General features: G+C 41.5%; 1 protein-coding gene across 2 annotated transcripts; it reads right to left on the bottom strand.

Annotated features, from left to right (window-relative positions):
• Nucleotides 1-487: 487 nt before the first annotated feature.
• Nucleotides 488-18056, bottom strand: PRPF18 (pre-mRNA processing factor 18). Of its 2 annotated transcripts, XM_054056348.1 has the most exons (11): nt 17955-18056; nt 16329-16406; nt 16181-16207; nt 13303-13407; nt 11516-11629; nt 9707-9853; nt 7669-7737; nt 6472-6612; nt 5916-5987; nt 3360-3515; nt 488-1371 (listed from the first exon to the last, which is right to left on the bottom strand). In XM_054056348.1, the coding sequence occupies exons 1-11, from the start codon at nt 18018-18020 to the stop codon at nt 1291-1293; spliced, it is 1056 nt and encodes a 351-aa protein (XP_053912323.1). In that variant the 5' UTR covers nt 18021-18056; the 3' UTR covers nt 488-1290. The 2 variants fall into 2 exon arrangements, with proteins under 2 accessions (XP_053912323.1, XP_009567059.1); XM_009568764.2 differs by lacking the exon at nt 16181-16207 and having other exon boundaries at nt 490-1371.
• Nucleotides 18057-27134: the final 9078 nt, after the last annotated feature.

The raw sequence follows: 27134 nt of genomic DNA on the forward strand, positions 1-27134 counted from the left end.
CCTTTTCTCTAGCCTAAACAGCCCCAGGTCTCTCAGCCACTCCTCATAAGACTTGTTCTCCAGCCCCTTCACCAGTTTCATTGCCCTCCTCTGGACACACTCCAGCCCCTCAATGTCTTCCTTGTAGTGAGTGGCTCAAACCTGAACACAGGATTCAAACTGCAGCCTCACCAACGCTGAGTGCAGGGATGCGATCCCTTCCCTACTCCTGCTGGCCACATCATTGCCAATAAAAGCCAGGATGCTGCTGGCCTTCCAGCCCACCTGGGCACACTGCTGGCTCATGTTCATCCAGTGTTGACCAATACCACCAGGTCTTTTACCGCAAATGCTGCTGCAGAGGTACTGCTACTCTTGCAATTAAAAACGTGCATGATTTGAGCCCAAGACCTTCAAGCAGCACCACTAACATAAGTTTCAATGTCTCACTGTTTAGACATCTTTCAGTTTTAGACACCACCATTCCTGTAAGTTTATTTGCCAAGATGCACAAGAGTAAAGATTTGTGGCTGCTAGGAACACTGTATGTGGTCATGGGAGGTCCTAATTATTTTCTCTGCAAAGCCCAACAGACTGAAATTTTCTCCAGATGTATAAAAAAGGGATTTGAAAGCCTCAGGAGCCTCAAGATTATTTCCCCTGAGCCCAGAAGGCTTCTATTAAAAATGTCACTACAAGAAAAAAAAAAAAAAAAAACAACAAAAAGCCAAATCAGATTTATTCAAGATCAAAAACTCTTTGCATCGAGATGGCTGTATTTTTCAACTAAGAAATATATAAACCTTTTCTTTTTCTCCTGATAAATACCACATGAAAGATTACCCAATAAAGTCTTCATATTTACAGAAATAACCGAGACTCATATTTGACTGCTTCACTCTCATCATCTCCCTACATAAGCCTTCATGGGAAGGTAGCCAAAAAACTCCACATACGCTCCTTGCAGGGCTGAGTCTCACTTAAAGCGCTAAGATATGGGAAATGGTTCAGTCTGTATAGTTCCCTGGATAACGAACTGAAATAAAAACCAAGAGTCTTGTTCATTGTCCTGGTCACACTCCCTTCAAAATACTGCTGTCTTCCACATACTGGATGTGCTCAGCATAAAGCATGGATTTAAAAATAAATCTAAATAACTGGGGCTTGTAAAAAGGAAGCTGTAGAGAAATCTGCTTTTTCACAAAGCCCACCCTAGGTTCCTGTTGGTGTTAAAGTACAAACTCTGTCTCTTCCATCCTCTCTAGGTCTGGGAGATCAAAATGTGTGTCACTGCTTGGACGCTGCAGAGCCTCATAAAGCGTTGTACTCCACACATTTCGACGGGTCTGTTGGGAAGTGCTTCTGGCAAATGGTCATGAGCCTCTTCAGCCCCTAAGAGAGAGCAAAACAAGGACAACACTGTAATAAAATTGCAGCTGTCAAACAAACTTCACAGTCTAAAGCATTTTTAAACTTAACAAGAAGAATTCAAAACAAACGGCTGCTATGTTGAAGTTGGTTTTTTTAATGCGGTTGTTTTTCCAGTTATGTTTTATGAACCTTTCCGTCTGCAAAGTGTGGAATTTTCTCCAACATTAGAGGAGTCTGTGGCATAACTGAAGAGACTACAGGTTCAGTCCCTCCTGGCAGATTCACGGTGAAGAATCCCTCTTTCCCCACCAAGGGAGAAAAACAATACCATCACAATAAAACACATGTAAAAGAAACCTGAATATCAAATGTAATTCTGTAGAGCAAAAAGCAATTTCTGACACCAAAACAAGATGCATAGCTATGAAAAGAACCAAACGATGTCAGTGGAAGGGGGGTGTCATTCCCCCATGGTGGGGCCACACCTGTCCTCCACAACTGAGGCAAATTCAACAAGTAATCAAGAAGAAAGGCAGAATACAGACTTTTCAGTTCTTTTAAGGCATAGATTGCTAAAAACCCGCATTTCTTTCAAGTCACACAGAAAAGTCTAACGAAGAAAGAAAACTGCTGTGGTGGCAGCATAATTTAGCAGTGACCCTGTACTCCAAGACGCTACTCATGTCCTCACCATTAGACACTCACTATGGAAGATGGATCCTTACTGAAGGGAAAAGTGATTCAAGAGAGGATGCTCTGGCCTTTTCAATGCAGACAAGTCTGGAAAACATGTCCTAGTACCATAATGACTCCTTGTTTAGGATGTTATGATCCCAGATTCGTTGTAAATCACAAATATGTTAACTCTACATAACTGCTTGGAGTACAAATAACATTCCATGCTCCAATTTGAACCATGCTAGCTAAACAAGACCTGGTATTTAAAACCGACATAGACAATACACATGTTTAAAGCCAACTATATCTTGGAGTTTCAGAAGCACAGATAGAAAAGTCACAGTGGAATATGTCTTTGATCAACAAAGTACCCCAAAAGTAGAGAAAGGACATACAGGGGAATTCATACACGTTGTCTTCCAAAGGATGTGTTAAGAGAGATCAAGCAACACTACAGAGTAGAGATCTTCCTGTTGGAAGAGCGGCAAATGGACACATGATGGCCAATCATTCACCAAAGTTGGAGAAGCAGCGTTATGGCTGTGCTGAGGCCCATACCAATCTTCCTTCAGAGCCCAAATCCCTTTTTTAATACAGACTAACAACAAAAACTTAGTTTAACATCAGCTACACCATTCATTCAATAGTACCAAGCAATCATTACACTGACTGGTGCCTGTCTCGAAGATACATAATCCACCTGCCGATTTTCACCTTACCAAAGAATTAGTCACATTTCATTTGTTGGCTCTGTAAGTGCCTGGAAGCTCCCTCTGACTTCACAATGATATTTTCCAAGGTGATATTAAAAACTATAGTTGAAGAGAAACCAAAGGTTATACTTGTGACCCCAATACAAAGAGACTCAAGACAGAAACAGAAGTTGCATTTTGCAGGCAATCTGCTTGCAAACATCTGTAGAAGTTGAAAAGCAACAGCAGTTTTGCTGCCACAGCAGGAAAACATTTACATAAACCTGCCCTGCCAGAAGTTCCAAGCTCCATGATGTTGCTTCAGAGGCTTCAGAGTTAAGCCAGGAGGTCTTTATCTCAATGAAACTGCAGCCAGCAAGAGGCAAATAGGGGTCATATAGGGTCGCAATAGTTAAGACACAGAAATATCCATTAGAGACTGTTCCTAGCCCAGCACTAAAGAGCCTTCAGGTCCAGGATAAGCCACTTATTAAACGGATGTTACACTTGATGCAAACTAAGGCAACTGTACATTTCTAAGACCATTTTACCATAATGCCTGTAGCTATGAAACAAGTAATTCTCAAGGATCCCCTAACTTGAAAAGGAAACTTGTTGGATTTCCAAAGCTGCCGTTACCTGTATGTATTTTCTTTGAGTTTCGTCATTGAGAACGTGGGCTACATGCTTGGAGAAAATCTTTTCACGACCTGTTCGAGCATGGATACCAACCATAGTGACGCCAATAGGCCAGGGGGCATTTCCAATAGCCATCTGAAGATATGCATCGTTTGCCTGAAGGAATACAGTAAATGTACACTTAGAAAAACAAAAAGGGTACCAGAACACAGAGCGTTTTGCATTGCTAGACCCCACACCACCACATATGACAGTCACTGCGGAACCCAAACCAATTTTACAACACGCCTTCCTAACACAATTCATGTTTATGCTGAATCGAGGAAAGCAAGGAATACGGACTTCACCTGCAGGGCAATGAAAGAAAGCACTGCACATAACAGTCTAATATTGATCAAAACTAAAGTTTACCGGAACTTTTTTCAACTCTGCCTTCTTGGGTTCCCATAAGCTTTTCTGCTTTAAACATCTTTATAGCCTTTGCCATTTGGGTTGCAGACTGGATATGGCAGCCTGGCTGTAAGTGCAACCCAGTAAAGGCCCACGTCATGTGTGCAGAACTGAGGTTACATGGTACACAGGAGCACACTGGGCTCTAACAGCTCTCAGGGACAGAAATGAGCTTCCAACAAGGCAGAGACCCAGATCTCCACAAATCTGGTTTAAGAACGGACTAGTAGCAGCAGCAGTAAATAAATCTGAAATTTCCTGATCAAGATAGCAGACCCTGTTCCTTAATATCAAGCTGTAGTAGACAACAACTGCGGGGAGAACAAGGATAAAACTTCAAGGAAAAATTAACAGGAAGAAAGGGAGAAAGGAAGAGAAGTACAGGGTTTAAAATAAAACATGACAGCTGAGAAGCGGGAAGTGAGGAGGACAGACACATATATGCAATTAAAGAAACAGCTTTAAGAAGGACTTGGAGCAGGACATTCCATTAGCAAGCAGCTACAAGACTCACTGTTAAAAGAGTTCATTCATCATCTCCCATTTAAAGACTAAAGAATAAGAAATCACGACCTGTGAGTGTTGTTTATTCCCAACTGGCAATGAGAAAAATAAGAGATGAATAATGAATGAGGCAAGGATTGCAGACAGAGCTGAGAGTAAACCTGAAGAAGGGACATGACTTTATCTTCACTTACAAGAGACAGGATCTGAACAGTCTTAGTCAAATACCCACTTACTGAGTTACACGTGGTTTTATGATAAAACATGTGAGCACGCTATTAAAGATCCTTCCACGACTGTCACAACAGACCTAATTAAAGTTGAGTGGACAACTTGCATTCTGGCATTCTCCTGCTGTCACACGTTGATTTCAAAATTTACATCTTTAGAGCACTTCGTCTAACAAAGCAGTCAGAATTCGTGGCTGATGACAATATTCACCAGGCTGCACAACAAATAAGCTCAGAAGACAACAACAGGCAGAAAGAGACAAGTCTCATAGGAAGCAAAATGGAAAAGGATACAGGTATCTTTAAAAGCACAAGGCTCATTAGCCTAATTAAAAAACATCCCAATAGTTCCAAATGTGTTCTCAACTCCTCCAGACTCAGACAGTGAAGTTTACATAAAGCCAAGCACCTCCAGGAGAGAGAAGCACAGCTCATCAACCCACAAGATATCGCACATTCCTCCACACTCACTACTTTATTTGAGAAGGCACTGGAAAGGGAATTTCAGCATAATGATGACATCAAAAGAAAAATAACGCCCCAAAAGAAAAACCCACTATCATACAACCCACATTTGTAGTTCTACTGTCAAATGATTTAGATTAAACTTGCCTTAGGCTATCATGAAGTTTTTTCAAGAACAAAAGCAGGTTTGCTTGCTTACTTGACAAATTATCCCAAGTCCTCACAAGAATAGTAAGAAATACTAGAAATTTAAAGGCAAAACACAGCTCAATTTCCTCTGCATACATGAGCTGCTTAAGTAAATGCTCTCAGTATTCGAGTTCCACTTCTAAAGGCAGCTACAAACAAAACCTAACACTGCCTTTGATCTCGTGTGCCAAAGTGCCTCTGCCTCCTCCAGTACACAGACTTTGTCCAAAACCCTTTTCTTTAACTTACCCCAACCTTACCAGGCCAGCTCATGTGAGCAGAGCCAAAGAAAGGGACATAGTGTCATATTCAACAACTCATTTCACCTCAATTAATTCCTAATTAATGAATCAACACCCTATTACTATTCATTCAATACCTTCATTTAACCTTACAATATCAAGTTACCCACACAGGATTCCTCTGTAACTTAATATAATCATCTCTGACGAAAATTCTCTTTGTGTTTCCAAAGCTCTGCAGTTTCACCAACCTCAAAAGATCTTCTGACAGGCTGTGGATCAAACACTACATGGAGCCTAACCCTTTAATAGCCATTTTTCATCTTGTTCAAATATATGTTTTGTGTATTTCCAGCTATGCATCTTCAAAATGAAAAAAAAAAACAAAAAAAACCGAAGGGAAATGATGACATAATAAATTCAATCTATTAGAACCAGACAGTCTGAACATGCTGGAAGAGCACAAATAAACATACCTTCACATATTCCCTTTGCAACATGAATTTAATAATATCTGTTATCGATTCCTTGATGTCTGCAGGAAGTGTCTACAGGAGAAGATGAAAAAAAACATTTTTACTTCAGAATAGCAGCCCAGGAAAACCATCCTACTCAGCATTTATACAAAGTTTGGCACCTACCCTAGCTTAAGGACTTGAACAAAAGAAAACATCTTCGTTATTTAGATGAAGGATCTGAAGCAACAGAGGTTAAGTGGTTACGCCTAGTAGCTCATGGCAAAGTGTAAAATACAATCTCAATTCTTTGTCATGTTTGCAACACAATGAACAGGTGATGCATAAAGCAACACCTGGAAAAGCAGCAGGTAAGCAGAAGAACACACTGATCCAAGATAAAAAGGCCAGAAGTGAGATTCCTGGGCTCTAACCTGAGAAACTCTGACCAATTCACTTATCCTCTTTTCTTCAGTGGAGATAACATCACCTTGGGAAAGGGCACCAACTACTGGGTAATTGGAAAGCAAAAGGTAATATAAGTCTTACAGGATAGCGACATTTAAAAGTGATTCACCCGCTTCCGAAGCTTTCTGAAGAGTGGTCTCAGGTACGATTCTGTCTGCTTTTGAGTAGCACTGTTCAGCTTCCCCTGCACTCCCCGTTTCACATAGTCTTCTCTGGCATTCAGCTCCTTAGCCCAAACTCCAAGAAGAAACTGTGAGAGGAACAAGCAAATTTATGTTACAGTGCCATCTAGTGAGTACTGCAGCAAAACAAAGGGGAACAATGGTTTAGGCCATCAGATAGGCAAAACGAGTTTTTTTGAGAAATCTGAATTAAAAAGGCAAGAATGCCTTTCAGAGGGACAGGCAAGAAGGGATATGAACAACCCTCCTATCATGAAAACATGTGGGCAAGGCAGGATCATGTATAAAAAAGCACATCTAAGGAAATAACAGCACTAGGAGAGAGAAGGGGTACATAAAAAAAGAGCAGAAATTGAAGTGAAATACTCATGTTTCAGAGCAACTTTTGTGGAGGAGCCTAAGGACAAGTAAAGATAACAGTGAAAAAAGAACACAATGGAAGGCAAGTATGTCAAACTCCACCTGGAAAACAAATTTTGAGCTCTCTTTGTCTGACTGCTCAGACAAACTATACTAAAAAGCCAATGTATGTGATATATATAAATAAAAGCTTTGATTCTTGCTGTGAATTCCAATTATCAGAACAGCTACATAGTGACCAGAAGGCTGAAATGAGAAGCAACACAGAGTTCTTGCCAGAAAATAGTCTTCTGCCATCCACCTGAACCTGTTTCCTCAGAGAAACCAGTGGACTTCCTTTCAATTTCTCTCAGTACTAGGCGACATTTCATTTCAGCTTGCATTGTTCCTGCAGAAGGGAGGCAGGGACTCCTTGGAAGTTTTTAATGCCATCGCAATACATAGAAGCAACTATATATAACTGCCTCAACTATCATATGGAAATGAAAACTATACTTATTTTGTCTGTAAAAGTAGGACTAGAGTTTAAAGAGCACTGATCTCCCAACAGCTCTTCCCCAGGTCTAGCAGAAATCACTATTGTGACCAACCAAAGCTGTGGAGTCCCGAGTATTTGAAAAAACAAAACAAAACACATCTTATCATAATGCATGAGTTTTTCTCTCCAAGTAGCTGGAACTGGCCCTTCAGCAAACGCATCTGTGTGATAGCAGAACATTATGACACAGGCTAGAGAACAATTAATCTACTAAAGCAGAGTTTACCTTTAAGAACTTGGTTATGATGTCCATATCATAGTGATCATCACCCCGTCCTAACGATTCTCCCAAGGCCTAAAACAGGAGATAGAAGGCAATTATCTCCACATTGCGTAGAGGTTTGCTGCCAGCACCACCACAGCAGAACATTCACTGCAGCGTGAACTGTAACAAATGCCACCAGAAATCAAAACACTCACTAGGAAACGGACTGAAATAATTATCTATGTTACTGGGATTCGATAATCTATTAAAAACATTTAAGTCAAAAAGCCAATATGATTACTTCTGAAAAGTCAATGCAACAGTAATTTTTCATTCATTAACTACTAAATCATTGCTATAATTAGCAGCTGTCTGACAGCACTGTATTAAGGGGGACTGTGGGTGTACTGCATTTTTGAGATCCCCAAAGCCACCAATTAACCTAATTATTTTGTTAAGCTATTTCAATTCTCTGATGTACTCGGGCTTTTTACCATTTCATTTAATTGTAACTGTGAAATTTAGAGAACAAATCTAAAAAAAAGAAAAACCACCAAAAATCCCCAGTAATACGTTCCAATACACCAGCTTCCTGCCAAAACCTTGAAACTGTTAACACTAACAGCATTTTAAGAAACGTTTTCCAGTAGGTATAGTTGGATTTCAGTATTATGTGTCAATACTTAAAGGGGGCTTATAAGAAAGATTGGGAAAACTTTTTTAACAGGGCCTGTAGCAATAGGATGGGATAATGGTTTTAAACTAAAAGAGGAGAAGTTTAGACTATGTATTAGGAAGAAATTTTTTTTGCTAAGGGTGGTGAAGCATGAGAACAGGTTGCCCTGTTCCTTGAGGTGGTGGATGCCCCATCCCTGTGTGGTTGGACTGGGTGGCCTTCATGGTCCCTTCCAACCCAAACCATTCTGTGATTCTATGATTTATAATGCATTTCCATTAACCTCACATTTCCAAAGTGACTTTCATTTTAAAAAACTCTTAGATTGTGAACTAAAATCGGTGTAAGCCTTTACACTCAAGGCAATGCAGTTAAAGTAGCAGAAAATTAAGACTGCAGTGTTTGTAAACTTTTTCGAAAAAGATTCTTCCACAGCTCAAACCAAGCTCACCCTTCTACTCCAAAAAGGGGCTGTTTTGAGAACTTACAGATCGATAAATCCTGCTTCTTCACAACTGGTACCCATTCTGGTACTACAGACATTTTATAGCAGAACCCCTAGTATCCTAAAAAAGCTAAAGACTATCTCCCAACAATAACATATTCATTTAAGATTTCAGTTGTAGATCAGATTATTTCTTAAACACACTTTTGGAAAGAAAGTATGGAGAATAACTTCTGCAAAGCGTTTTGAAGATTAAGGGCAAAATTCTTCAGCTCAAGTTAATGTGCTTTGCAAAACATCAACCTAAACTACCAGGGGCTGAATGCATTTCATGGCACTCACTCTCTGTGCACTTACATAAATACCACTGCATTCTTGCAGAACACCATAGTCATTTGCACTGAAGTTTCTGGGACGCTTTGCCTCTGCGCTTCTTACACTTTCCTGTGATCTACCTACTTCTGAAGTCCACTTCTTTTTTTGTCCTGGATGTTTCTATAGCAAATATTCTGTGTGTATATTTTTCATAGTCCATCTAGGGAAAATTCATCAGTACTAATCTCATTACCCTCTCAAATACTCAATGGAAAGGCTTTAGAATTTATGACCAGGCAACATATTTTATTAAATTCTCTACTTCCAGCCTCCCTGCAGAGGGAATCCTAACTGTATCACTTTCCTTGCAGGCAACTCCCACTACCTTTCTGATATGGTGTTGTAAACAAAGACCACTTAAGCTTTCATGTCTACTGTTGGCACCTCAAGGTGCCACTCAAGGCTTAGACATCTAAATTTCGTACCCGAGCTTATTTAAGGATACTTCAGAATGCCTAAGTCGGATGTTGAAAACAAGACAACTTTGTCTAAACAACTCTGGAGCTTTCTCACAACAAAATACTACATGAAAATCCCTTAATTAAAATCTACCTATTACATACCTCTAGCTCTTCAATAGTAGTATTCTCCTCATGGACTTTCAAATCATTCTGTGAGTCATCGTCTCCTGCTTCTTGGCCACCTACAATTTCATTCAGATACTGCTGGTCAATCTTATCCAAAGCAGCCTTCAGGTCGTTCCTCAAGCCCTAAAAAAAGATAAGAAACAACTAATTTATAAAAAACCCCTCAAGCAAACAAAAGCAGTTCAGTACTGTCACTGTGAGCATCCAATTTCTGTTTAAGAAAAGCCACGTTCTGTAAAAACATATATAAGCATTTAGCATTGTTGTCTGAATTCAAAGAACAGTTCTGGATTCCTTTGGCACTTAATAAAAAGCAGGTGGGTGCATGAACTTCTGCAGTCTCCATGCCTATGAAAAAGACTTTTGCCATGCAATCCACTGCACCACACCAAACAAACAGAAAACAGATCATGACCATCCATCAGCTCTACAAGCCTTCACATATCTGCCCTAAAAATAGCTGTAAATAAGGTAAGTAACACTCTTGAGTACAATCACATTGAACATTTATGTAGTTTCCCTTTACTACTAATGATTTAAACACAGCAGAATGCTTTATATAGATTCAGTGTCTAAAATACCCTACTCTAGAACAGGTGATTAAAACAAAAAGTTAGAATGAGTTTGAAACCAAACATACAAAGAGCTGCTTTTAAATAGAATTCTACTTTGTTACAGTTAGGACTTGCATTCTTAAGACATAAAATATAAAGCTCCATAAAGGAGCATGACATTTCTTACCCTAAAATAAATTCAGCCACTCCACTGGGAATTGACATGCGCAGTTATTTCCCCCCTCTTCCATCATCATACTTGACTGTCTAGAGCGTTTCTATTAATCATTTAGAGGTCTAAAAAAGTCTGAACCACAAACTGGTAACAGTTATTATCTACATTTTAAGCAACACATAGCAACAGGGTGACTGAAACAATCCAACACAATCCTATCTATGAGCTCACTACTTTCTAATACTCCTACTCCTGTCGCCAATGTCATCACTGCAGAAGCTTTCATTAGCAGAATTTATTGTTTTAATCATTTAGATCTGTTTATCTTTTTAAAAAAAAGACTTCAACAGGAAAAGACTCTCCTTTTCATGGCAGCCCCAGCAAAGATGTTTCAATCAATTCAGTTTGCCACACCTGGGGAAGAAAATCCAAATTATCACTCTCCTAGCTGGGTCGTAAATTTGGTCAAGAGTGAATGCAAAACAATCCCCAATTGCATCTCTCCACTTGACTGGTCAATTCTTAAGACAATAGGAATAAATCAGTTAACTATGATGTATCTTTCAGTCTTTCTTTGAATCGATGGCAACTTTAAAGGGAAGGAGGGGAAAATGAAGTTTCCTCAATAAGCTCTGGAATCAAGAGATTTTAAAAAACCATATAATACCAGATAGACCGGATGTAGAACTCCTCTTACTTACCTGCACCTTCTCAGAAATGAATATAATCACAAACAGGTTTATTTTAACAGTAAATGACTGTCTCATCTGCTGGTTAGAAAGCAGGTAACACCACCAGGTGGAAAATCACTGCCACCTAGAGGCCCATTTTCAACTGAAGAGAGCCTAGTCTAACGTAAGGAATTGTAACTGCACAGAACCGACATTTAACATACTTTCTCAGGCAGTAAATGAGACGGAGCAGACACTTCTCTCTGCTCTCTACCCCTCCCTCCTGAAAATTAACATTTACTGAAACTGATTTTCTGTATCTTTTATAGGGTTCCTCACTGGTTATCCCTCTACAAATAACTAACTAATAGGTAGCCAGTCTTACCTTGTTCACTTCAGGTGCAAGAATTTCTATCTTCCTCAGACGCTGAAAGGCATCATAATCTGTTTCTCCAAACAGCCTGATGGGCTCACCTCTCTCTCTCAACCTCCTGATAACCTGAAAAGAATCAAAGCATTCCCTTACGCAAACTCATAAAAGAAACAGAGGCATTTATTTACTTTGCTTAGAATAACAAGCTGAGCTGGACTGGAGAGGAAATGTGGCAATATTTTAAGCAGTAGAAAAACGTTCCAGACACTTAACAATCTAAATATAAAATTCCCACGGCATTTCAGCGAAAGGTCATTCCAAATATTGCCAATCTAAATTCTGCCTAAAACTCCAAGCTGCTTGGAATAGCCTAACATCTTCCTGCCCTAACTTGTTTAAACAAATACACAAAAATCATCCCTCTGGCAAAGCATACCATTTTCAAAAACACAAAGGAACTTGACGATAATCTCACTCACCTACTTGTCCAGGGCAATAAAAATACACCCTAACTGGGCCACAGATTGTCCCAGCACATCTGCAAGGCTGATGGGTTGAAAACTCTCACCCTTAAGCATTTTGTAAATATTAAGCCCCATAATCTTATGATAGTTACTTTAAAATATAACATCCTCCCTCAGCTAATTTGCAAAGTCACAGGCAGAGCCAAAAACTGAACTTTATTCTCCCGACTCCTTATCTCATGCATTGCTTCTACATCTCTTTATATAGTTACCATCATTCATTCAGCGTATCGAGCGATAGGGTTATTGATATATGAATCACCACACAGTTCTCTGGTGATCAAGAAAAGGGCTTATACTTCATTTCGTTCACTTTATTATACCAACAGACTGGTGGGACAACAAGAAACTAAACAGAGACATTTTTATTCAGTTCAAGCACTGTGCTATCATGTTGGCAAGTGCTTGACTTGTAAATGTATCACAAAACCAGGGTGGATAGAGTGCTGGCACAGCAACACCTAAACCTTGACCAAAACATGCACCCAAGTAGATCACCAGCAGCGAGACAGTGCACATTACACAAGACACACAGACCAAACCGCAAACCAAATATGAAACCAGGAGCCAACACTACAAGTCCTGTGACACACTCCTGTAAAAACGAGTAAGCATCTTACAAAATTAAGAAGACATGACACCCTTGGATGGTCTCAGTTGTGAAGTTCAGTATTTGCAACATCAGAATTTATTCTGTACTTCAGAACTTCCCACTTCTCTTTTGCTTTGGAGTATATATCTGTTTACCAACTCACATTCACAGAGGTATTGTTATCCTTAGAAAGGACAAAGAACACATCAGCTTTTTGCGACTTGAGTACTTTTCCTTCTAGAAATCAAGGTGAACTTCCAAAACTTAGTTTCTAATTTTGGGTTCAGACTAGTTAACTACAAAGAAACGCAGCTGGGGAGAGAAATCTATGAAAAAGTCAGCATGCCATTTTCAGCACTATCCAAGGATAACACTGATATCCAGGGTACTGTTCTACAAGTCATCTGAAAGAGCCGTAAAATGTTATAGCGCATCTCTGCAAATCCATATGACCAAAGAAGTTCTACCCATCTGTACCTCCCTATGCATTTAACTGAACAGCAGATCTTTGATGTGAAGATGATTATTAATTTTTTACTATAAAAATGGAGGCTTATTATTTACTATAAGTTGCCATAAAAAAGTACAGTACACCAGAAAAAAAAACACCCTAATTTCTGACAAGAAGTTTCAGACGCATTTGCTGTAAACTCAAGCAGTCTTTTTATGATGATTGATTTTACCTCCTGTCTGGAAAGGGTCATTGGTAACTTTTCTTCTGCCAGTTCGAGTTCCAGCACTGGATTCGATGAAGTCAGTGGTTTCTCCTCCTCTTCTTCCTGCTGTACCTACATTCAACAGACATAGTTACTAATCTGCTGATGGAAATAAACCCATATATTGAGCACAATGTAAAGATACAGAAACCTAGAATGTGGATTTTAATATGACCACACAAATCTTTAGTTTCATAGTTTTTATTGTCTATAATTGAATTTCACAGAACAATAAAAGCTATTAGAAGTATGAGTATTTAACTAACACTTCTGCAAGTTGCAGGAACCAGTCTCTATAGCAAATGGAAAGGGCAATTGCTACAGTTTGGCAATCACTTAAGCAGGCAGATGTCAGCACTGGTGCCAAAAACAGCAAATCCACCCCTTGCCTGTTGATTCCTGCCCTTGCTGTATCCACCTTACTTATGCAAAAGCATTTGCATCGCTATGTGATAAACCAGATATGGAAAATGATTCAAACAGAAAATAATCTGGCAAATAAGAAGAAAGGTACTCTTCCCAACCCACTTCACCTCCTCATCCAGCTCACCAGGCAGTGGCACATGCATGGACTCAAAGGAAGAAACAAAGAACCCAAGGGCAGGGAAGGGAGTAGGGATGGTTGTTTCAGTGGCAGTGTTGGCTTAAAACGTTTATTACCTACAGCTTCACTGAGGACAATTAGCGGTGATCCATGGTTTCTACTGGGTTTTGAGAGGTGCTTGTTTAAGGTAACACATCTTTCTAACAAGATTGCCGTACTTTCTTGTGGGTTAGAGAAAAAAAAGACACCTATAACTCCTCACAGGGATAGGATCTCATTAACAACTCCTCTTAATCTAGAAGAAGGTGCCTGAATCAAACAGAGCTTTCCTTCTTCATTACACAATATTTTAATAACGCAAAACAACTCTTTGATCAAAGTGACTTTGAGACAGCAGTCACACAACTACAGTTCCCTTTATAAGCTCATGTTTGACACTTCTGACAGCACAAGCAGATTGCTGTTGGTAATATTCCTATAAAAAAGAAGTATTTCCAGTACGTGCTTACATCTTGGTTTTCCTTAGATTTGTTATTAGAATTTTTCCTTCCCATTCTTGCATTCTCTGTGCGTAGGCAGTATGGTGTCATTCCCGGCCCATATTTGGACTGACCAGCTCAAGGAATGTACCAGGCAGATATTTTAAAGAAGGGTTTCTATTCTTTCAGGTCAACGTACCAGTCCTGAGCTCACGTGTCAGTACAACTCCAGGTGGATGTAACAATCCACCCCTGTGGATCATTCAGTGTCATATGAGCAAACACATATATCAATCTTACAACCACAGGTGTTTGGAACAAGCAAGGGAAGGACAATCAAATCAATGTTTAACACACAAAGGGAGGGGAAAAACAAAGCCTCCATCAATACAGGAAGGAGAGAATCGACAGGGGACAAAATAAAGAAGAATTGTGTAAATATCTATGTAAAAAATACAGTCTCATGGCAGAAGGATACGTACAGATTTTAACTTACAAACATTCTTGAAATCATAAAGAGACAGCAGCATTGAGGGGAAAGGTTTGATCCATTCTGTCAGCTGGACTCCAAGTTACAAGCAGGATCTTTACCACAGTTATTTCAGTTTCAGTGCTTTCTTTTTCAAGCAAGTCAAATTATTACAACTTATTAAATCTAAGCAAAGCAAAAAAGCACCTGAATTTAGAATCACTAAAGTTGGAGAAGACCTCTAAGATCATCCAAGTCCAACCATCAGAAAGTTTAAAATTTAAGAAGAATTTTGAAAGAAACCAGTCTGTATTCTACATCTTATTCACACAGAAAAGATCAAATGCAGAAATCTGGGAGGCTCTAACAAATGCACTAAATTTAAAACAGCAACTTATTTTAAAACCGTTTTCAGGTTTACGTTTCAAACCAAAACTGGTGCTGCAGCAACACAGATAATTCCATTTTAACGACCATATAAGGTTCTGAAGAATTCGAGCTAATGCTCGAAGAGCATTACATAGTCATTTCCACTTGGAAAAGTGACTGGATTCACAGAACACTCTCTCATGAGCATGTGCTGCACATTCCAAGAATCATTTTGACATTGACATTCAAATGTTATACAGACACATCAAGGTTTCAGAATAAGTCACTAACTGGGTAAAGTTCAATTGAAAACAAAGCTCCTGTTTGTACCCAGTAACAGCAAACAAGATTACAAATCAGCCTCCACCTTCCACACGCGAATGCACGCCCCCTCACATACACATACAATCAGGCAGGCAGGCACACACACTTGTAAAAAGACCCCAACATTCCTTCCATTTCATAAACTAGTGCCCTGACACTGTTTCATGGCAGAAAAAGCCTTCCAGATCACTCATTTGTTTCAAAACGCAGCCTAGGTTACCAATTGTATTCTAAGGTCTTGCCAGCAAGAAAACAAATGCTGTTGCTGCATTCTTCCAATGCTGGATGGCTGATGGCCAAAACCCAAATACAACTTTGTACAGTATGAAAGCTGGCAGATCTTTTTAATATGTGCCCATGCTATACTGATTTCTTTTGGACATTTTGACAAGACCGTGGAAATTATCTGAATGGATAAAATTATCCAAATGTATCCATTTTTTTTCAACAAGGCAGGGGAAGGTGTCTATGTCAGATCCAGTGTTCATGCTTAACACCACAATTTAAAAACAAAGGAAGACAAGCTTTGATCCCAAGCCACTTCATGCTTTCCACAAAAAATAAATAAAATAAATAAAAGCCAAACCATAACACACATTTAAGTAGCTGTACATCATGCATATCTTTTCCTGCATTGAAAATGGTTTTGGAAACTCATACCTCTCCAGGTGGCTTCTCATTTACAGGCTAATGTATAACATTAACAGATTGAACAAAGAACAACAATTATCATTAACAATTTATATTGTTGATAATAAATTGCAGACTTCAAAGTAAACATATAAGTTCCTGGGAAGAACTACTGTACCTTGTAGCCACATCTCTGATAGTAGGCCTCCTCTTCTTTTTTAGCTAACTCACTGCGTTTGAAATATTTCTTATTTCCCTGAAAGAAAGGAAAACTGTTAAGTTTACAGCTTTGCATACTGGAGTAAAAATGGCTCAAACTTTCTTACTTGATTTGATGAATTCAGCTACATCCTTTCACAGAGATGGCTACAGGGTCAAGCAAAGGGAACTAGTTGGAAATACCTCTGAAAAGTCAGCAATATAGAGTGACTTGGCAGCACATTTGTATAAGCAGGCTTGAAAGTACAAGGTGTTCACCAGTACTTTAAAAAACAAAAGCTCTTTGTTACACAAGGCCATGGTATTTGTTAGAATAAAGCTTCGCTTCAGACGTGCACAAGGCCCAGGATGGAGTACAGGGAAGTTGTTTAAATAAACCATACAACACACATCATTTTACACCAAAACAAGGAGGTGGGAGAAATCCTCTTTAAGTGTAGTTTTTGTAAGTTTGCTCAGTACACCTATGAAGAAACGTGTTTGATAAGACTTTCCGACACACAACAGCTGGCAACTGTGGCCACGCTGAAGCATTCCCGTTGATTATAATGAACTACTCACTCCTCCAGGCTTCGCCGGGCTGACCTCCAACAGCCTCCCATTACAGCTCCCTGCTTCAACCACTAACACCAAAACCAAACCGCAGACATCCATGAAAGCACTCATGGGTGTTCTTAAGCTAACACTCAGCACACGCACACCCCTCTGCAACCCTCCTACTGCCGTGAACAGAACGCAACAGTGGTGAGGAAAGGTATTCATACATCATCCACCAAAGAGGGCACAGGTTTTACTCATCTCAGTACCTGAAATAAATAACTAAACCAGCTTCAAAAGGCAAAGGCGTACAGTAAGCCCCTGAAGCCAGGATGCTTCTACACCCACAATTCTCTGGTGCCCTAAATCCCAAACTTCTCCCGACTCCTTTCCTGACCCCAACACAGGCCAAACCTGCATCTCTCCCCCTAGATCTCTCCCAGAGCACTCCTGACCCCCACAAACTCCATCCTGGGCAGCTTCTGAACATCAAATCTCACTCTGAGCTACCCCCGATCACCTAAACCTCACCCTACGCAGGTCCTGACAACCCCCTAAACTCCACTCTGAGCTGTTCCTGACAACCCCCCAAATCCCACTGTGAACTGCTCCTGAAGCCCCCAAATCCCACCCTGAGCCACTCCCTAAACTCCACTCTGAGCTGTTCCTGACAACCCCCAAAACCCCACTCTGGGCAGCTCCTGAACCCCCCAAATCCCACCTTGGGCACCTCCTAAACACCCCAACTGCCATCCTGGGCACCTCCTGTCTCCTAAATCTCTCCTGACCCCTAAACACACCCTGGGCAGCTCCTGACCCCTAAATCTCACCCTGAGCTACTCCTGACCTCTAAATTTCACCCTAGGCGGCTCTTAACCCCTAAATCTCAGCCTGCGTCCCTCTTCATCCCTTCAAACCCCGCCCTGGGCCGCTCCAGCCCTCCCTTACCCTGAACCCTTATCCCGCCTCGCCCTAAGGCCGCTCTCGCCAATCTTTCGCCGTTCCCGCCCCCCGAGCGGCTCCCGAGCCCCATCCCGGCCGCGCTTACCCCCACCAGCTCCTTCTCCTCCAGGTGCTGCCGCTTCCGGCTGATCTCCCGCTTCAGGATATCCATGGCGGCCCCAACAGCCCCTGCCACAGCCACCGGAAGTGGAGGAGCAAAACAAGAAACGTCACTTCCGGGCAGCGAATCCACGAGCCCCGCCGCGTGCGCGCGCACAGCGCCCCTGGTGGCCGGGAGGAGCGGGAGGGGGGACAGCCACAATTAGTGCTTTCTAGAGCTCCAAATCGACTTTTAGAGAGTTTATTTGCTGGTGTTTTCGGCATCAGTGATACAAGAAGTAGTCACTCGTACAAAAAGTCGCATATTTTTTTATTTAAGCTAAAGCAGAGTTAAGTTTCGTCTAAGTAACTGCATTTCTTGGAAGTTCGAATGTCCCCCTGACAGGGTGTTTTCTTTCAAACCGTGTTTTTCCAGACACTGTTCACTCATTGGAGATGATACTGTCTTGTGGTCAGTTTGATCTGTGCTAAACAGATGTGTTTCCTTCTGCAATCACCTCTGTTTGAGGTCTTTACCCGTCTCCAATGCAAGGTCAGGCAGAACTGGCACCAAAGCTCCAAATTAGCAAGAGATTTGACTGTTGTGAAGTTCATAATAAGATTAAAATGAGTCCTTGGAAAGTAATAGAATACGCATAAGCTATCTAGGAAAATTTATACACATGCATGTGAGTGGGAAATACAATGTCTCGCTGCACACAATCAATGGAGATTACTGCCGTGTGTTGCCCAGGCATGATAAAGGGTGCTCGCTTCCCGAAACTCCAGAAACTCCAGAAATCTTAGAGAGTTTATTTGCTGGCATTTTCAGTGTCAGCGTGAGAGTGTGACAGTGCACAGCAGGACCTGCGACAGCTCTGCTGCCCCAGGGAGGGTGTGAGGCTGCTCACTGGGGCTGGGGATGGACAACATAGAATCAGAGTCATAGCATGGTTTGAGTTGGAAGGGAACTTAAAGCGCATCAAGTTCCAACCCCCCTGCCATGGGCAGGGACACCTTCCACTGAATCAGGTTGCTCAAAGCCTCATACAACCTGGCTTTGAACACCTCCAGGGATGGGGTGTCCATGGCTTCTCTGGATGACCTGTGCCAGTGCCTCACCACCCTCATGGGGAAAAAAATTCTTCTTAATATCTAATCTAATTTTTCACTCTTTCAGCTTAAAACTGTTACTCCTCATGCTATTCCTGCACTCCCTGATGAAAAGTCCCTCCCAATCTTCCTGTATCCCCCTTAAGAACTGGAAGGCTGATCTAAGGTCTCCCTGGAGCCTTCTCTTCTCTAGGCTGAGCTGCCACAACTCTCTCAGCCTGTCCTCATATGGGAGGTGTTACAGCCCTCTGATCATCTTCATGACCTCCTTTGGACTCACTAACAGGTCCATGTCTTGCCTGTGCTGGTGGGTGTTGGTCTCTTCTGCCAAGTAACAAGCCGCAGGACAAGAAGAAAAGGTCTCAAGTTGCACCAGAAGACATTAGATTGGATACCAGGATAAAATTCTTCACCAAAAGTTTTGGAACAGGCTGCCCAGGGAAGTTGTTGAGTTACCATCCCTGGAGGTCTTTAAAAGATGTGGAAATGTGGCACTTGAGGACATGGTTTAGTGGTGGACTTGGCAGTGTTAAGTTAAAGGTTGGACTTGATGATCTTAAAGGTCTTTTCCAATCCAAATGGTGCTATGGTTCTGTGAAGCTATTCCCAGCTCCACAAGCAGGTAGGTCCAGCCACACAAGCAGGTGGCAGCTGGCAACGGGGAGGTCAGGAGGTCTTTTTGGCTGTCCCTGGTGCCAGAATGCTCCTGCCGCCAGCCTGTTCACTCCTGTGCTCCAGAAGGCTTAACAACACCCCAAGGGAAATCAGAACTGTTTCACTGGCTCCAGAATGCCCTCAGCAGAATGACACCAGCAAACAGTGCCAGGTTTAATTGCAGAGTGCCCACAAGTGCCCCACGCCTTCCCCAGATGCTGGTATTAGAAACCACACAAGAGATGAGAAAGGTTCACCTTTGCTGTCCCCTGTGCTGCCTGTGCACCCAAGACAGCACCTTGGGGTTTGTGTGATGCCTGGTTTCTGCTTCCTTCAGGCCTGGAGGACTGAGGTAGCTGGCAGGGATGGAGCTCCTTAGCATGGGCATCCTGGAGCTCCTTAGCATGGGTATCCTGGAGCTCCTTAGCATGGGCATCCTGGAAGTGAAAACCTGCTGCCTTTGCTAGCTTGAGACCCCATGACCAGGCAGGGACCAGCACTTTGACACAGATAATAGAGAAATCTTGTTTTGCTTATTTACCTTGTTTTGTTCAGTGATTTCCACCTGGTGGCTTGTGAAGTCCAACAGGTCCAGAAAATACTTTGAAGAATGAGTAAGAAAAGCCAGTTCTCACTATGCTTACATTCATCAGGGATACAGTTTGCTGGAAACAAATGCCACCCAACAAAGAAAAGTAGAGGTCACTGTAACTGTAGCTTCTCTGATTTGCTTTGGTGCAGCTCGGCTGGAGGCAGCACCTCTGTTCCCTCCAGCCTCATGGCACACAGCGGCTTCTGCCACCCTAGGTCCTCTCAGACTTTTTTTTCACCTTTAGATCCTCCCAGACTATTTTTTTGCCTTTCCCCCTTGTAAGCTCCATTGCTCCAGTAGCTATTTTGGAGGGCTACAACTGCAACTTGCTTTTCACCTGGGTTAGACAATCTGAGCTATTTACCGTGGCTCTTTCTTGCAGAAAAAGGACCTTTGGTATAAGAGTGTTGTTTAAACCCAAGCCAGAGGAGTATGAATTTAGAAATCATGCCTTCTTTTACTTCAGGCTTGGATGCAGCCACTTTGCAATGAGGAAGCTCAAAATCCTATGCTTTTTTTTGTAGCTCTTCTAAAAGAAAAATATTTCACATCTGACCATGAAAGGATGCAAGAAGGTCTCAGTAGAGGGTCCAGGGGGATGTGCCCACACTTGAGTAAGGGCATAAATCAGGAGGAATACTCTGTAGTGGACTTCCTGGCAAACCAATCCAGATGCTCATGCCTGAATGCCAGCTGCTCCCCTCACTTAGCTGCAGTGTAGACATAACCTCAGACCCTGCTTCATTTCCTGCTCCAATTTGTCATTATATGTCAGTTAGAAACAGTACAAAATGAAGGAGGAAAACCAATTCATGCATGGTTTTCACAGGAATGATGCAGTTACAGTGAGGTGACACCTATATCAAAGATCATCTGGTTTATAAAAATTGAAACAAACACACAGAGTGGCAGGGATGGGTATAAAGGACAAGGAAAGCAGATGGACAGTTTATTTTGGTAAAACAACTTTGGCTAGGTTTGAAATGGATACTGCACCTCTAAAAGGCATCTAAAAGTTCACTAATGATAACACAACCTTCCACAACTGATTTGGTGCCCTTCTTCCAATACTGATTCTGTGCTTTTCTGCCTCCAAATCAAAGCCTCCTTTCATGAAAATCCCCTCTGTGCTCAAGACAGTTCTCTTCTCCTGTGGAAGAGAAGTGGCAACACACAAAGTACAACATCCCCCAAAAGAGTTGCTGCTTTTATGCAAATATGCATATACATTGGCTCTGTTTTTCTGAGGATGTTCAGTAATATCTCCCTGAAGAAGGAAAAGGGAAAAATAAATACTTGGTGTCATCCATCTCCTTGAGATTTCTCATCCTGAAGAGATTAGAAAATCTTCTGATGTACAATAAGTGGTGGTACCTTCTTTTATTTCACTAACAACTCATTAGGAGATCCACTCCAGCTTTCTCTCTGATTTCCAGGATGGCAAATCTCCTGACTCCTCTTTACCTTGGCATCAGGGCAACATTTTCTGAGGGACATAAATTTTTGAGATGGTTGGCTCAAATCTGGGCTGGACTCTGTTCAAAGCTCCTTTGTTCCTCAGAACATCTTAGAATGATAGAATCATAGAATAGTTTGGGTTGGAAGGGACCTTAAAGATCATCCAGTACCAACTCCCCTGTGAAGGGCAGGGACACCTCCCACTAGATCAGGCTGCCCAAAGCCCCATCCAACCTGGCCTTGAACACCTCCAGGGATGGGGCATCCACAGCTTCTCCAGGCAACCTATGCCAGTGTCTCACCACTCACATAGAGAATTAAATTCTTCCTTATGTCTAGTCTAAATCTGCCCCTCTCCAGTTTATACCCATTCCTTCCAGTCCTATCACTCCAGGCCTTAATAAAAAGTCCCTCCCCAGCTTTCCTGTAGCCCCTTCGGGTACTGGAAGGTGGCTATAAGGTCTCCTCAAAGCCTTCTCTTCTCCAGGCTGAACAACGCCAACTCAGCCTGTCCTCATGTGGGAGGTGCTCCAGCCCTCTGCTCATCCTTGTAGCCCTCCTCTGGACTCATTCCAACAGCTCCATATCCTTCTTATGTTGAGGATTCCCGAGTGTATCTATGCTGACAATTCTTTATGGGCCCTGCCTGCTTCATTACAGATCTCTTATCCTTTGATTGTCTCCATTCACACATGCTAGTTGGTTGTAGGATGGATATCTGGGGCACGCCTTGCTAAACAAATGCATGGTTCACATGAAAGCTCACACTGTGAGCTCTGCTCCTTAGACCACGCAACTGAAACTGTTCCTGTGTGCCACAAGAGGATTTCTCTTAGTCTCCCTTTCTCCGAGGAGGCCCTAGACTGTGGAAAATGCTCAACTGCATGTTATGAAAGCGTATGATTCCTTCCCTGTGCTGATCTGTCACCCATGCAATGAACCTTTTGCTGACATCAGTTCATAGGGTATTTTAAACATATGAAGTGGGTGTTTTTCCAAGCTGCATTTCAAACTATCTTTCTAATTTATCTTATACAGCATTACTCTCCTCATTAAAGTCTATTAGATCACTGCTACAAATCTTTAGCTTGACTATTTATTTTCTACTGCTCCTGTTTTTCTTTTCAGGGCACTCCTGGTTTGATACCATGATGGCTGTGTATTTTTGCTTTGTATGTGATTAATAAACATTATGTTTGCTGTCAGGACTCTAGCCAGGCCTCTAAGTTCTCCCAAAACCACTTATAGCGTCTTGAGAGTTCACTGCAACTGAGCTTGTGTCTGGAAGCAATAGTGTTACCCATGTTTTTCCTAGTTCCAGGTTTCCGCAGACCTCTGGAACAACCCCACAGAGTTAACCACAAATTTACTTTGAAGTAATTCACTTCACAACATTCCATATGAAATCAAGACTGAAAAGGGAAATCTAGAAATTACTCAAAATCTTGGAACATTTTTAAGAGCCTTGTAAGTAATGGAAATACAAGCTTAAAACATACACAAGGTGTTTTATTCCAATTTCTTGATGATTAAGTGGTTGATCAGCTTTATCTGCCGCAAGCCAGTTGTCAACATACAGAAAGATTATCAAAGGCAGCTCAGAAAGACATCGTTTCACTCAAACAACCCAGATGTCATCCATTTGCTGAAGTTGTAAAGCTGATCAGCGTGATTTTAGTTGCGCTCAGTTGTTATATTCAGTTTATATTTAGTTGTTTTCGGGTTGTATTCAGTACTTTATGGTATCCAGTTTCACTTCTCTGTTTGATATTAGAACAGGGGAAGACCTTAGCTCAGCCAGCATATGCTTTCACTTCACACAGGAGAGAGAACCGATGCCTTACAGCTAAGAGAGCAAAAGAATCGTTTCAAGTAATGCAGGGCACAGACCACAATTGCAAATCTTTTTCGAATAGGTACATTTTATTCTTCTTTGAAATACTAAAACAAAAAAGACACTTGATAAAATTGCCTTTATACCATGACTAAGTATGCCCACTTCTGGCAAAGGTTGCTCCACATCCAGTCTCATTTTTCTTCATTTATTAAAGCCATCCTTAACTTTTTGGAAAGGATTAACCCATCCAGTTCCCCATGCTCTGCCCCCATATTTACTTAGTTTGTTTACAGGTATTTCCATCATGTCAAATCCACAGGTCACCTTCACGTGCACAAAAATTTGTGCTGGTAGCACTTCTGCTAAGGTTTGCAAATTGTGCTTCCCTACGCTTGCACTGAGGATGTGGCCAACCCCTCCATCCAGTGAATTTAAGCCACTCATACAAGTCCTGCTGTTTCCTATTTGCCTTTCAGAACTGTCTGAGCACTAATGCACCTTCTCCAAGAGGTCACAGACTGAGAAACACTCAGCCAGAGTGTTTCTGATTGAGGAAGAACTAGGGGGGTAGCACTTCACCACAAATGTCCAAAAGCTACTGGCAAAGACAAGAAAAGCTCACAGGTGAGGAAATGGCAGTAAAAAAGTTCCTGGTATTTCTAGCCAATTGAAGTCCTCAAAAAGGAGTGATATTCATGCATTGTTAGGGGTAGAAGAAAGAGGTAGCACTTTAATTTGGTTTTTTTGCATTTTAAAGATAAGTTCTTATGGTAAATCAACACCCATAGTTCTTGTCAGCCAGGATAGATTCTAACGCACTGCTAAAATGCTTAGAGAAGTAATGACGTCCATACGGATATTACTGGTTGGTAAGGCTAGCGCGGCTTTTAGAAACATGCTTGAAATAGCTGTTTGAATGATAATTATCCTCTGGTTTTGATAAAGGAGTATTTAGGAGAATTGTCTAGGTCGTCTAAAGGATGCGTAGGTTAATTCCTATCCCAGCACTTTTTATCTGTATAACTGAGGCAGTATGAAATCTTATTATTGCTTCTACACAGCTTTACATTTAAGAACAGCTAATTATTGCCAAACTGGCTGGTACAAGAGATATATGAGGGAAATGTTGTTTCAGGAAACAGTACTGGTAACTGAGCTTATGGCATTGTGTCAACATAGCCCCTAATGAATCAAGATGTCACTAGGGAGACCATGCTCTTTTCCAGCGGTGACCATTTGTGACTGTTAAAGAATTCAAAACACCTTGCAAGAAAATAATCTTGCTGCTTTTTTGATGTTGTTGGTATTTCTGTAGATGTTCTTTCTACCACTTCAGCGGTATGAGGCAAAACGTGTTAAGTGGGGAACATACTTACCCTGAACACCCATGGGCACTACAGATATCCAAGCAGCAAACTCTTTCCAGGAAAGATGCAGTAACAGGAGTAATCCCTGCAAATGCAGACTGGTTTATCAAATTCCATGCACTGAGTTTTAGATCTGTACAATTGTCTCTTTCCTCAGCCTTCCCCAGAGCAAGGTCTATACTTCACAACCCTCATTTTTGAGACATTTCAGCTGTCAAATATTCATATTTAAATGATAGGCGAATAAACATAACAGAGACTGCCACCCCACCTCAAAACTCCAAATAGGTCTCACTGAATGGTAGAAAAGCTCACAAAACCATCTATCTTTTTCTTCTATTTTTATATGTATAGAAGATAAATGGTAGAGCATAGAGTATTGTACTTCTGAGTTCATTAGCCTCTCTTCAAAGCAGGCAAGAAATCTCTCGAAGTTGTTGCAAAATGATCATACTTCTGTGTTGTCAGTTTGATCCCTGCAGGATGCATCCATCTCAGAGAAAATATCCATTCAGGTGCATTGGCTGCCTGAGCAGAGAGGTCAAAGATTGAATGGATGATAGAGTCTTCAATATCCACACATCTCTGAGGGTAAATTCAGAAGGGGCACATTAATGAAAATGCTGCTGCATAGATCTTACTGCTGAATAAAAGCATCATTTTCAAGTGTTGTCAGTCTCCAGCCTGACACAACTATTAAATTCACATAATCTGTCTTTAAAAAGTGCATATGTGAGTAGATTTGGAACAACATTGTACCTAGCAATGAAATTTCATTTTCTAGAACTGAAGAGCAGGTAGGTGGTTATGAACACGTCTTAATCTATTTCCCCAGCCTGAAATGCAAGTACTGCTTGAAAACATGTAGGGAAATAGAAATCTTAGTAGGAGCCGCAGCAACTTTCCATGAATTTATTTTAGCTTGCATCAGTATTCTGAGCTACAAGGATTATAATTTAGTAGAGAGACTCTCATTGGGAGAGGGGATTGAAGGCATTGAGGCAGCAGCCCCGTGAGTTGACAGGGATGCTAATATGGCCACAGCAGAAGTTTAGAGAGCAGATCAGAGCAGCTGGGTGGGCTGATAGAGAGGATCAGGGCAGCCCAGAGGAGCAGTAAGAGGATCCAAATAAGTGGATTAGTAGCATACCAAAGCATACATTACTTTTAGTTTTCAAACTCCCATTGATTTTAGTGCAAGTGCATTTACTAATGTGTGGCAAGAGAAACGGAAGAGGATCAGAATTGAGACACAGAGAGCAGCTTCTGTAGCAAGATGGAAACGACAAGTAGGCTGGGCTGGGGAGGCACAGAATAATGTCCCCACATCAGTCTCAGTCAGGACTTAACGGAGTATGGCTGTTGTCTGGGCTGCTTCATCCCAGAGCCTCAAGGAGCTGTCTAACATTGCTAAATGCTGTGGTTCCTGCAGCTGATTGTGCATTCATTTTCCATCTGTAGCTCCAGTGACTGACTCTTTCACTGGCTGCTCTCTTACATCTGCCTTCAGCGTCTGTGACTGAAGCAAACTGACATAAAAATGTAGGTATGATTAGTAGCACAGCCCTGTTCGATCTCTTCCTACTAGAGGACTCACTTGGCTACGGGACTCTGAGCTGAGCTTGCTGCTATTTCTGCCTGTAGAGTTCATTGTAAATGGGATCACTTACCTTAGCTGTCCTCGGGCTCCTCCAATTAATGTTCACTCCTGAACTAAGCAAAACTCAAACATGCCCCTTCCTAGAATGCCAACCTGGCCTTACATTTTCATCTCTTTAGACAGAGGTGGTAGTGATGTGGAGACACATCCAGACTAAGATTTATAAGCACTATTACTCTTTATTAAGACAAATCTCAAAGTTCCAGGCAAAATAATGAGCCCTTCTTACATTCCCCTGTGCTCCCTGGAAGCATCTTGAGTTCTAAGTAGGAGGCAGAGCAAAATTTGTGCAGCTCATAATTACTCCACATTGCAGAGTAGCACAGGACGTGCATGTATGTAGGCAGACGTCTTTCACTCTTCCACATTAGCTTTCATGAAAGCATTATTGAGACCTTTTCTTTCTGCTCCAACTACACCTGTTGTTTAAGACACCTCGGTCTCTCCACCTGCTCCTCCCAGAACTCAAATCCCAAAACTGTTTTTTCCTAGGGAAGAGTTAATAC

The sequence above is a fragment of the Cuculus canorus genome, chromosome 1, assembly GCF_017976375.1.
Source record: "Cuculus canorus isolate bCucCan1 chromosome 1, bCucCan1.pri, whole genome shotgun sequence".
NCBI classification, from domain to species: Eukaryota; Metazoa; Chordata; class Aves; order Cuculiformes; family Cuculidae; genus Cuculus; species Cuculus canorus.